This window comes from Sciurus vulgaris (assembly GCF_902686455.1).
Source record: "Sciurus vulgaris genome assembly, chromosome: 12".
In the NCBI taxonomy this organism is placed as follows: domain Eukaryota; kingdom Metazoa; phylum Chordata; class Mammalia; order Rodentia; family Sciuridae; genus Sciurus; species Sciurus vulgaris.
Window position 1 is genome coordinate 6,902,301 of NC_136473.1, and position 12,558 is coordinate 6,914,858.

At 41.6% G+C, this 12,558-nt stretch overlaps 1 protein-coding gene across 5 annotated transcripts in view; it reads right to left on the minus strand.

Annotated features, from left to right (window-relative positions):
• Positions 1 to 12,558, minus strand: part of DIP2C (disco interacting protein 2 homolog C) — a 373,178-nt gene that overhangs the window by 127,709 nt on the left and 232,911 nt on the right. For all 5 annotated transcript variants that reach the window (XM_079107787.1, XM_079107785.1, XM_079107786.1 and 2 more), the window contains 2 exons: positions 11,111 to 11,236; positions 6,044 to 6,253 (listed from right to left, as the gene is read on the minus strand). In XM_079107787.1, the coding sequence (XP_078963913.1) occupies positions 6,044 to 6,253; positions 11,111 to 11,236 (336 nt within the window). The remainder of the gene's footprint in view (positions 1 to 6,043; positions 6,254 to 11,110; positions 11,237 to 12,558) is intronic.

Genomic DNA, 12,558 nt, shown 5'->3' on the forward strand with positions numbered 1-12,558 from the left:
ATTTCAGGGCATTGGCTGGTCCTGCCTGCTGAACTTGCTTGGGTGACTCCTTCCTAACCAAGTGCTCTTGCAGGTCTGTGCTCACAACAACTCCCTGGCGCGCACGGTTAGGGAAGATGCTCCTCAGACACTGAGGCTGCAGAACACCCTGCCCACACCTGCCAAGCTCAACAAACATCGGAGGAAGGGTTCAACAAGTGACTTGTGAATGAGCCGATTCATGAACACTCGACAGTGATGAAATGCCCCGGTTCTAACACTGGCTAAAAAGAAACAGCCTAATTCTATGACAGAGTCCCAAATGGTCAATGGTGACAGATCCCACGTGTAGGCCATGTTAATTAATTTTTGGTCTCCAAATAACTTGAGATGAAAAGTCGAAAATTCAGTTTTAATATGTAGAAAGCAATTAGTGTTCTACTAATTGACAACAGATAATGAATAAAGCTCTCAAAGGAGCCTAACTTCGCATATATAAAGAACATCTAACCCTAGGATCCCTAGGTGGATTAAATCCACCACCACTGTTCAGTAAAAGCAAGGAAGAAATACGCGCCCACCTGAAAAGGGGGTCCCCAGGGGGCAGGTCCATCAGACCACCCTTCTGTCCAGCTGTTCATTTCCTGATTGGTAGCAAACGGTCTACTTGGAGATACAGAACCAGGTATCTAGTGAGCATACTCAGGTGAATGGAGCAAGGGGACAAGATTCACCTACTTCTCAATGCAGCCTGCTCTGGTGTCCTGACTCCAGGCCTGCCTTCCCAGGGGAGGCTACAAAAGTGTGGAGGAATGCAGGCCCAAGCTGTTTCAGAGAATTGCTGGAGCACAGGCAGGCTGCGTCTGGATTTTCTCAGGTGTAAATCCCTCCCCTGCCAAACTTCTTCAGATGTGACCGAGACAAGAGACAATTCACACTAAGAGCCATCTGGAACGGTGTGGAAAGGAGAGGGACATGCCTTGTGTCAGCACCCAGCTCTGCTCTTTTGGCCTCTGGACACCTGGACACTCACTGCACTGATGCTATCTTCCATTTGCAATTAATCAGAAGGTGAGACTTCCCTCCTCAGTCTCACCTTAACAGAAATAGATCAAGTCTATTTCTGTTAGCTCTAAGGGAATGCAGCTGTAACTGGCCTCAACCTAAAGTGACATGGAAAGATCTATCCAGGCATGTACATTAGGATTCAAAACCCAACACCTGCCGTAATGATCATTCAGAGACAAAACAACACTCTTTGTTTAACTTTGTCTTCTACAGATTAATTTTTCCATTGTGTGTGTTATAGTGCTAATGGGGACTCTCAGTTGCTCTTCAGATCTGCAGACAAATCATCTGTAGATGATACTGAGAGATGGTCAGAAAAGGCTTCTATGGTTCTACCCGCAAACATTTCTCAGTCACAGTTCTGAGAGTCAGGGTTGACAGAACCACAGAACCATGTTGCTACTCAGAACTTGACTGGTTTTTCTTCATGTTTATGCCACGAAAATCCCACAAAGATGAGATCTGCAAAACAAGCTACTACGATTTACTCCTCGTTGTGGCCAAGGACACTAACACCACAGTACCCCAAGTTCCCGCAACCATGTGGTAATAACTGCAAGACCTCCCTTCATGCAGCCAGGGGAGGGTTCCTCTGGGCATCTTTGCCCTATGTGTCTTTTCCTCTCAAGAGCTCTAAGAAAATCAAAATAAATAAATTACTAAAAAAAAAAAAAAAAAAAAAATCTGTGAAACTCAGGAGCACAAAGGTACAAAGGACTGTTAGTATTTTGAGTTAAATGCATTTAAACATTGGGGGGGAAAAGATGTAAATGGATGTATTTCTATTATGTACATTCATGTGTAAGTGAGATCAATTAGTATTCCTGCAAAATGGAGTACCAACCTCCTGCAGAAGTGAAGGACTAGGATACTTTTGGGCCTCCAAATTTTTATTTGGATTTTTATAAAGTACAAGTAAGTCTAATCAATTTCAAAAGATGAGAATCGTGAAAGCGTTTTGGTGGCAGCAGACAGGACCACACCTATGTTTTAACGATACTGATAGGGCAGCAAGGTATCGACAGCTTGAAAGGGAGAGAAACATAAGGCCAGAAGGGACAGGAGAAGCCTGCAAGACCCATACTGTGACCAGATCCTCAGATACCCCACGACACGCAACCGAGGAGCAGTGGCCAAGAATCAAAAGCAGGCGTGGTTCTGAATTTCACTGCTGGAAGGGTTTCCAATCTGCCTGCTGCTAAGTTAATGCAGGTCCATCATTTTTTCCTGCCCCATTAATGGATCTGAAACTCTAAAATAGGGGTTGGCAAACTACAGATAGTGGTTTGCCTGCCACCTGTTTTTATAAAGTTTTACTGGCAAGCAGCTACTCCAGTTTGCTTGCATATTGTCTACAACTGCTTTTGTGCTTAACAACAGAGCTGAATAGTTGCAACAGGGCCACGTGGACCGCAGAGCTTAAAATATTTATTCTGGCCCTTTATAGGAAAAATTTGCTGAGTTGCTCTAAAATTATGAAGTTCTAGCTGCAAGAATTCCCCAGCTAAGAGGTGTGGGCATAGCAGGGAGATCCCAGACCTAAGCAGACAGGTTGGACCAACATCACCAATCTACAGGTTGATATATTAGGACATGTTTGCCAAGTATCAACAACACTTAAGATGATTATACATAATAAATGGGGGCAATTTATCACAATACTGGCTATTATTCTAGCACAATCTAGAATTAAAATGCACAACTGCCAGACCCTGATAATTATGTAACCAACAAGTATGTAAATCTCCAGGGTGAACATGATTGCCTGTTGACTTCCTATCTTCTTAGCAGGAACATATGCAAGAAATTTGATGAGAATTTGGTGGTTATTACAAACAGCATGTACCAAAAGCAACATTTATGTTTACTCGATTTCGAAGTGCTCTGGAAACAGCAGTTACTTTATGAATATATGGCTGATGAAAAATGCATCCCTAAAACATGCTGTGACAATGTCAGCAGAGCAGTGCATCAGAGGATTAAAGGGTGATATGTTTGGAGCTGAAAAAGGAGAAAAGCCATATATAAGTCCAATATCCTAAAAATATGAAATTTATTCTAAACATGCATCTATCATTGTTCTTTTTATTCAGTGTCTCTTCAATCTCTCCGTTTCTCTTTTGCCCAATAATTCCCATAGTATTTTAATCTGAACAAATTTTTACAAATAGACCTCTTGAAGTTTAAAAACATTCCACTAAAAATGCTCATTATGAGCTATGCTCAACATTTGCTACTGATGAAATATTTTAGAATGTGAGCCCCTGATCATATTAAAGTTCCTGACATTGTGGCTCAGTGGTAGAGTACTTGCCTAGCACATGTTGAGGCACTGGGTTCAAGACTCAGCACCACATGAAAATAAATAAATAAAGTACTGTGTCCATCCATAACTAAAAAAAAAAGTTCCTGACAAATACGTTCTGATAACAGGAAAAGTCACCCAGGTTCTCACGATGGAGGGGGCTGCCATGCAGGGAAGGCACAGAGGGCACGGCTGCTCTTCCTGCACTGCCAGTGTTGGCGTCCTCAGGTGGAGCCGTGCGTCGGGCTCTGCTGGGTGAGAGTAACAGGCGCACCTGGGGAGGCACACAGCAAGCAGAGCAGGAGAAAAGCAGAACAGCCATCTGCAAAGGGATCCTTGTGTCCTTGCCTAAACCAGCATGGTGATGTCATGGAGACATCCCTATGTAACTGTTGGCATAATGAAATTTGGCGAACAATCTACAAAAAACTTGAGATCCTGTTTCAACAACAGAGTAGAAGAACGGCCCGCTGTGGAGGAAACCGTGTGGTCTTCAACCCCTTAGCTTCTCTCCTACTCGGGCAAAAGAAGTCTCTGCAGTCTCCAGCTCTTCACCCCGGGGGACCGGCAAACGCAGCTGGGGCCGGTTCTGCCAGAGTTCATTCTTTTAAAACCCCCAGACGCACTCATGCTATTTTCTCATGCGTAGGCCTTTGATGATTTCAACAAGAGGTCAAACCCTGCCAATCCCGACTTCTCTACCTCTTTTGTTTTGTCACAGGAATAAAGTATTCTAAGTCTCATTAGGTTTATTTTGTCACTGATTTCTTTCCAAAAATATTTCATACTTACAGAACATTCCCAGATATTCTAGGAATATATCTTTGTGCCAAATGAGAAATTACTGAAATGTCACACACTGAGGAGTTATATTTAGGTTACATTGAGCCTTGATGTACATGAGTAATGCAACCTTTTATAGTTTGGATAAATTTAATTCTCCATGCTATAATTTCCTCCTGAATTCCAAGTGTAAACTCACACAGGGAAAGCCAAATGCAGTGATTAATTTGTTCAAAAACATGTGTTCCTCTTGGTAAGGTTCTGAACACCTCCTTGAAAGTGAACAAAATTGGAAAATATGAATCCTTTCAAGCAGCAGAGGTCATGTGGACTTTCCTGCCTAGGTGTGCCAGGTAAAGCTGACAAGGTCTCAGCTGCCATCCTGGGTCCCAACACGTTCAAGAAATTGTATTGTCTAAAAACACTTAAGGGGAACAAAGTTCTATTAAATGTGTAACTTACTGCGATCTCAAACAGGTTTCAGTTCACATAAAGCTGTGTCTAGTTTGCCAGAAATGTGTTAAACTGTAATAATACCACTTTGCTTTCAGGAATTACTCGAAAACTTGTAAAAATGTCCCCCTACTTCTTTTTTTAATCCCAACTCTTCTGTGGCACATAGAAAATAAATCGTTTCTCCCATTTTCCCCCCACTAAAAATCTAAAGCAGGGAGAAGTGACATCAAGACGAGAGGGGTGTCCCTGGGAGAAGTGAGAGCATCTGCATGCTCCCAGCATTTGACAAACCGCCTCAGAAAGATGTGAAAGGACAGGCTTTTAACGTCAACTTCGTTCATGGAGAGCAAATGGGGCTGAGATAATGCCAAGCTGTGGGTCTCAAGTCCCTTGTCTGTCCAAGGAGTTAAGGATCTGGAAATAAACACTCTGGCACCTGAGATGACTTGGAGTATGTGACCCACTCGTTACAGTTACACTCCCTGACGTGCAGTGCTGAGGACATGAGGGGGGTCCACTGTAGTACAGACCGACAGTCTACAACTGGGTCTCATGCTCTCATGACCACACACGAGCAGCACCCGCCCTGGGCCTGACCTGCTGTTTTAAAGGACAGACCACAGTGAGCCATATTCAACACAAGTAATTCACCATAAGGAGACTTTTTGTCACTCAACTCTTTGGAACATCTTAATTCATAGTAGAAAATGGGTGAGAACAGACATGGGTGTCCTCCCTTTCCTCTGCACATAAGGGCTGCCTAGGCATATTGTGTGACAGGCACACTGACCAGGTGGAGGCACAACAATGTGTATCGCCACCCACCCACAATTCATACAGCTACTAAGTCATCTAAAACGTTCTGATTCTTTTCCTCTAACAATTCTTACTTCATCTCCTTTTCACTATTTTCAAAAGTCTTAGGGAAACATTTCCCAAGTCTGTTTCCACTAATCCAGAAGATCTTCCTTTTTATAGACCCTACATACAAATAAGAATCTCAGTGCGTACGGCATAAAACAGTGGTGATTGAGGCCCCCTGACTTCAAGTGGCTCCCAAAGTAATGCAACTCTACTTTGAAATTCCATCTTGTTTATCGGCACTATGAAAAACATCATTTATGAGCATATTTTAGCAGAAGTGAGATGAAAACACATAAGCAGACATGGCTGCAAATTTCCCCATGACCAAGAAGGCATTCCTTTATAGACAGCTCCTGAAATTCCAGCTGTGGGGAGATTGATGTAGTGAAGTTCCAGAAAACAGTACAAACCAAAGCACCCCAAGCATCAGAGGGGCTCCATGCTGTGTCCATCAGATAGATTCTGCAGCCAGAATACAAACAGAAGAGAACACGTAAACAAGGGACTCTGCTACCTTGTGCTCGCTCAGATAACAGCAGAACAAACCAGTTCCAGGAAAGGCGGCGAGCCAGCCAGCAGGGCACTCACCTATGTGTGTCTGAGCCATGACGTCAGCCAGCCTGTGGGCGGCCCCGCTGCCCCCACTCTGTGTGGAGGAGGAGGAGGTGGTGGACGTGGTGGAGCCATGGATGGCTTGGCTGATCCAGTGCTCCATGTTGATGCTGCCCTGGCTGGAGGTGGGGGTTCCCTGGGAATCACCCTGCACCGAACCTTCGTCTTCCGAGCCAGAAGAGGTATCTACGTGGAACAGGAGACATGATTGCTATCTGCTGTGGCACAGAAGCCCCTCAGTCTCAACCCTTGCTCAACATGCCAGCAGTGCCTCACCTCATTTAACTGTTCAATGATTTTTTTTGCTTCAAACACCCTTAAGAAGTCATTTTACCTTTCAAATAATGCATCTTTTTCCTTTTTCCCACCTCAGTATGAGTTTTTCATGCCATTTTTGCTATAAAACATTTATTTTGATGTTATAATATCAGACTAAACAAACTCACCAATTTTCCCACACAACACTTTGGGAAGAAATCGATGTTTTCTTTGCATGCATCTACCAAGGTGACAAGGATGGAGCCGCACTTTCTAAGGGACGTCCAGAGCTGAGCCTGTGCTACTTTCATGTGTTTCAAAGTGTGACAGTTTTAGCCCTTGGTAGTCCTGAAATGCTCTGAGCTAAATTTTTTAGGCTCAGAGCCAACATAAGACACCCATGTGCTTCCTCCAAGATTGAGGGACTGATGAAGAAATGGTGTCAAAACAAGAATGCCTCTTATATGGACGGCTCCAACTCCTCTTCACCAACCTGCAGGCTCCTGAGGTCTCTGCCCCTTCTGCTGGTGCGTGCCACAAGGTTTCATCGCCTTACAATTTTATACACAAACTAAACCTCTTTATTTTTACAGTACTCATTTCTTATGGAATCTCATTATCCAGTTGCTTTATTTTTCTATGTGTGAAAACTAGGTAACATAGGTCAAGCTCAAATACGTCGCATCAATTGTTTTTATTGAAATTAATGGCAAATTTTCCATTTAATAAGTTTCAATTTAGCAAGCACAATGAAAAATGAATCACTGGAGTATTTGTTACTTAAGCTTCACTACAGGGTTCACACTCAGGATCCTTCGGACCTACTGGTGACTTCGATAAGATGCCAAGAAGCAAGAAGGCATATGAGCACCTCCAGGACATTTAAGAGGAACGACAGTGATAACTAATGCCAAGACATGGTGTTTTAAAACATATGACTCTTCACACATGACCCATGAGTCACATAACCAATGCTATCTCGAAATTTAAAAAGATTGTTAGAAATTGGTTAGTAAAGTGACAATATCAAGCAAACCCTCTCCTCCTGCACACATATAACTTAGTTTATATGAAAAAACAATCTGTATAAAGTGAAATTTATACATTCTACGTATTTACACTCAGCTTTTGTACATATCATACACCCATACTGAAAATTACCATTTCCCCAGGAAGGCTTTCAGGCCCCTGTCCGGGCAACCCTTAATTCTTTAATACCCCTGACCTTCTCACTAGGAAACCACTGAGTAACATTCCTCATGCTACAGACACAAAAATTCTCCTCAAAGTATTAGCAAACTAAACAAGCTACATAAAATGGAAGAATCACAACTAACTGGTGACTAGATTCAACATTACAAACGGGAATTAAGGTAGACTTAACATTCAAAAGTATATGTCACACAGTGTGTAAACTTTAAAAAGTCATATCTTAGCACAGATAAGGTATTTGATAAAATCTAACACTAATTCAAGATTAAAATCCTCAACCAACTAGGAATACAAGGAAATTTCCTCAATGTGCCACATGATATTTATGAAAAACCCACAGCTAACACTGTATTTAATGGTAAAAGAGAAAACGCACTTCTCTAGAGACTAAGAACAAGCCAAGGATGTCCCTTTTATCACTTCTGTTCAACATTATCTGGAAGGTTCTAGCTAATAAAACACTAAACTCATGAATAATAAAGATAGCCAGAGTGGGAAAAAAGAAGTTTCTTTTTCACAGATGACCTGTTCATCTGAATGTAGAAAACTGCAAGGAATCCACCAAAATTTTCCTGAAAAAAATATGATTTCATCAGGATCACAGGATATATGAGTTAAATACATAAATACTAGCTGTGAACAATCCTAAAATTTCATTTGCAACAGCATCAACAAAATACTGAGTAAAATACATAACAAAAATGTGCAAAACTTATACACTGAAATATGAAACATCACCAAGAGAAATTAAATAAGACCCAAATAAATGGAAATTTAATATGCATTTACTCATGTCACGGATTGGAAAACTCCATCATGTCCTCAAATTGATCCACAAGTCCAAGGCAATTGTTAATAAAATCCCAGGAAGCTTTTTTTGTGGGGGGGAAGGTGGTAGAAATTGAGTGCTTATTCTAAAGTTTATTTGAAAACACAGAAGACCTAAAGTAGCTGCAATAATTTTGAAAAAGGAAAATTAAAATGAAGGACTTCACTACCTGAATTTAAAACTTTTTAAAAGTTGCAGTAATTAAGGCAGTAGTATTGATTGCTCGAGGATAGGCATATGTCTACTGTCTATCAGGGGAACAGAACCAAATTCAGAAATACAGTCTCACGTTTGTGGCAAATTTATTTTTGATAAAGGTCCACAGACAACTCAATAAGAAATAGTCTCTTCAAATGCTGCAGGGTCAACTGTGCATCCTCTAACCAAGACCAAAAAGTAAAAATGCCCTTCTGAAAAGCAACATAAACAACCCAAAAGCAAACTCACTCAGATCCTTACCTCAAAACACACAAGAATTAACTCAAAACAGATCACACACCTACATGAAAGGACTGAAACTTCTAAAGCTTCCAAAAAACACAATCCATAAAATTAAAATTGATGAATTGGACTTCATAAAAATAAACTCCTTTTCCAAAGACTATTTTCTATGGCTAACACATGTCCCTATCAACACACACTGGCTTGTAACACACACATTTATTATCTTAGAGTTCTGCAAGTCAAAGCCTAAAATCAAGGTCTGGACAGGAGTGTGCTTCTTCTGGAGGCTTCAGGGGAAATCTAAGTGATCTATCTTAACATCTTTAAATTCAACATCTGAAGAGTCCCTTTTATGATGTCAGATAACATATCCAGGGACTAGGATAGGATATATTTGGTGGGGCAGGCACACTAGTCTATCTACCACCAGATACTATTAAGAAATGAAAAGACAAACCATAGTTTATAAATTGTATACATGTAAAGGAATTATATTCAGCTTGTATAAAAAACCAAAAAATCTAGCAAGATAAATCCATTATATTTCATATTAATGAGCAAAAATCCAAACAGATGTTTCAATTAATTTTTACAAATAATTACCAAGCACATTAAAAGGAGACTTACTATCCTTAGTTGTCAGTGAAATGAAAATTAAAACCACAAAGACACACCTTTTCCACTACCATCCACTAGAATGGCTACTTTAAAAATACAGAGAACACCAACCACTGGTGAAGGCACGGAGCACCTGGAATGCTCATGTACTGGTGGGAATATAAAATGATAGAGCCACTTTGGAATCAATGGGGCAGTCTGTCAAAGCTAAACAAAAACACTTGATAAAACAGTAATTCCACTCCAGGAATACACTCAAAGTACATAAAATTAAGTAAATTATGTAGTCCATAACACTACATCATTAACAACAGAATGCAGACAAACACAGACATGAAAAGCAAAATCTCAAACAGATCAGAAAGTAGGTCCAACTCTTCCTTTTTCTAGTAGACACCAGAATAATTTGTTTTATTTTGGTTTTTGAAGATGATGAGATAAAGTTTCTAAGTATTTGGGGTAGAGAATAAAGTTTCTAAGTATTTGGGGGAGAGTAAAACAGAGAACTTGGGTAGTTACACAGAATTCCCGATAAAATAAAAGCAATATTATATAGCCACTCTAGTTTGCATATGGTTCAAGTTTGTCCTTCAAAGGTTAATGTGTTGGAAGATGGTGCTCAGTTTGAGAATGTTAGGAGGTGGTAGAATCTTCAAGAAGTCCTAGGGTTGGGGAGATAGCTCAGTCAGTAGAGTGCTTGTCTTGCAAGCACAAGGCCCTGGGTTCGATCCCCAACACCACAAAAAAAAAAAAAGAAGTCCTAGTGCAAGGTTCTTAGGTCACATGGGGTGTGCCCCAGAGAAACCAACAGAGCTCTTGCAGGATCTTCCTTAGTTCCTGACACAATAAATAGTTATAAAAAGAGCAAGGCTGGTCCTGAATCCCTCCAGCTTACCATGTCTCCAGGTGTTCCCTCCCTCTTGAACCTGCCATGATGCCATCTGCTATACTGCAACAAAGCCAGGCCCAAACTAGAGCCAAGCAAATGTAGAAGTCACGCTCTTGAACTTCCAGAACTGTGAGCTAATGTACACAGCCTCAGGTATTTTACAGAAACGGAAACCAAACTAATAGCATAACAGAAACAAGATATTACCTACTGTCATTTTGATGAGGGGTTATCAGGTTTGTGGACCAGATCGGGCCCACTGCCTGTTTTTATAAATAAAGTTTTATTGCTACACCACATCCATCAACTGACATTCTGCTTATGGATGCTTTCACACTACAATGGCAACTGTCATAGAGGCCTTATGGCCTGCAAAAGCTAAAATCCTAGGTGGTACCCCACAAAGTTTGATGACAGCTGATTCAGGTAACTACCCAATGTTTTCATCTCTTCGACAATACAACAGCATATTTATAATACCTTGAGAATATGTATATACCAGTCTAAGTTGAAGAAAAATCTGATTTCAATTAGAGTTCTACAGATACCTACTCTTTTCTGTATGAAGAATTAAATTTATAAGACTTTAAAGTACATGTTATATTTATGAGTCTATGAAAAATCCAGAAGACTTTCCTAATTTAACTTATATACTGCTTTTGGACTTCTGGTTCATAAAGTCCTGAATTATAACACCATTATATTGGAAGCTAAAAAGACAGGCTGAGGGGAAAGCAGTCAGTTAATTCTAAGACATACTTAATGCTTTCAAGCAGAAGAATGAGTTGCTCACCTGGAGGCGTGTAGGCATCCATCGAGGTCTGTACAACCAGGGACCTGCGTTTGGAAGGCATAGGCACCGCCATCTTCCTTTCTTTGTGTTTAGCAAGAGCTGCCTGAACAGCTTCTGTATGAACGTCTGAAACCAAGAGAAAGTCAATCACTGCACTGTTCAGCCAGGATGCTGAAGGCTGGTGCCTTCCTCTTTCCCCTGAGGCACAGAGTCTCATTCACAGGAAGGGAAGGAAAGAAGTTAGACCCAACAGCCTGAAAGCCTCAACAGAAAGATTTAAAAATCCATTCAGACTTTAATCATTTATTTTATTATCACAGAATTGGCATAAATGATTAAACCTTGGCTATCAACTATTCTGTGATTTTTCTTCAGGTGACCTGGATTTTTGGATATTTCTGTAGGTCACATGTTGGAGCCTTAATGTACTGTTGAGGGATGTACACACACCTTGCAACTAGTTAGTAATGGTTGCAGCCTGCACTTACTGAGCATACAGTGATGGGCCAGGCACTGTATTAGGCACTTCATGGATATTAACCCATTTTCTCAGTTCACCATGTATTTATTGAATGCCTACTCTGTAGAGTCCCAAAGGGTCGAGCACCTAATGGAAAGTTCCCTTAACATGAAATTGGACTGAAAGTGAAGAGCCAAGAGCTGTAAAGATGAGCATCTTTCCCAAGGCACTGGGGAAATCCACCAAAGAGGGTCTGAACTGAGAACGGGAGTGGAGCCAACTGGGGGTGGGGGTGAAGGCCACAGGATGAGGGAAGGTGCGTGCAGGCATTATGGGCATGGCCAATGTCTAGGGCTCTTTTAAGTGGGGCAGGGCAGGCATGTACCTACTTCCTTTTGGTGGGCCCATTCTGAAGGCTGTGGAGAAGACTATAGGAAATGCTGTAAGACCAGTTGCAAGTCAGAGTCCAGGTAACAAGGACAACCCTCGTGGTATTCTAAACGATGCTGAGAAGGCAGGACCCTGATTATTCCCACGTCATACATAAGCAATCAGAGGTTATAAATCTCCCTAAGTTATAAAACTGATAAGCAGCACAGCTGGAATCCACTCCAGGTGTGATGACCTCCAAGACCTCTACCACCATTATGTTCCAACGCTTTCAGTTGCGACTTAGGTGCCTGCAGACAACGCAGCTCCTTCCAGAAATCTTCTCCAAGGCCGACCTTGATCAACCCAGTTCTCTGCCAGAGGACTGACTGGTTTACATTTTTGGGTGGCTGGTCCAGTGAAGCCTATCGGCCACATTCAGCCTCTAGCTCTTTGTGTCGAGAATGGTTCTTGGGCATAGCCACACGGCTCATCCGTGTACAGTCCTGGCTGCTCTCACATGGTGGAAGGACGCAGGCCACAGTCATCCAGAGAGCCCAAAACACTGCCATCTGGCAGGCACATGGGGCCCTCCCTGTTTGAAAGCAACCTGCGTACC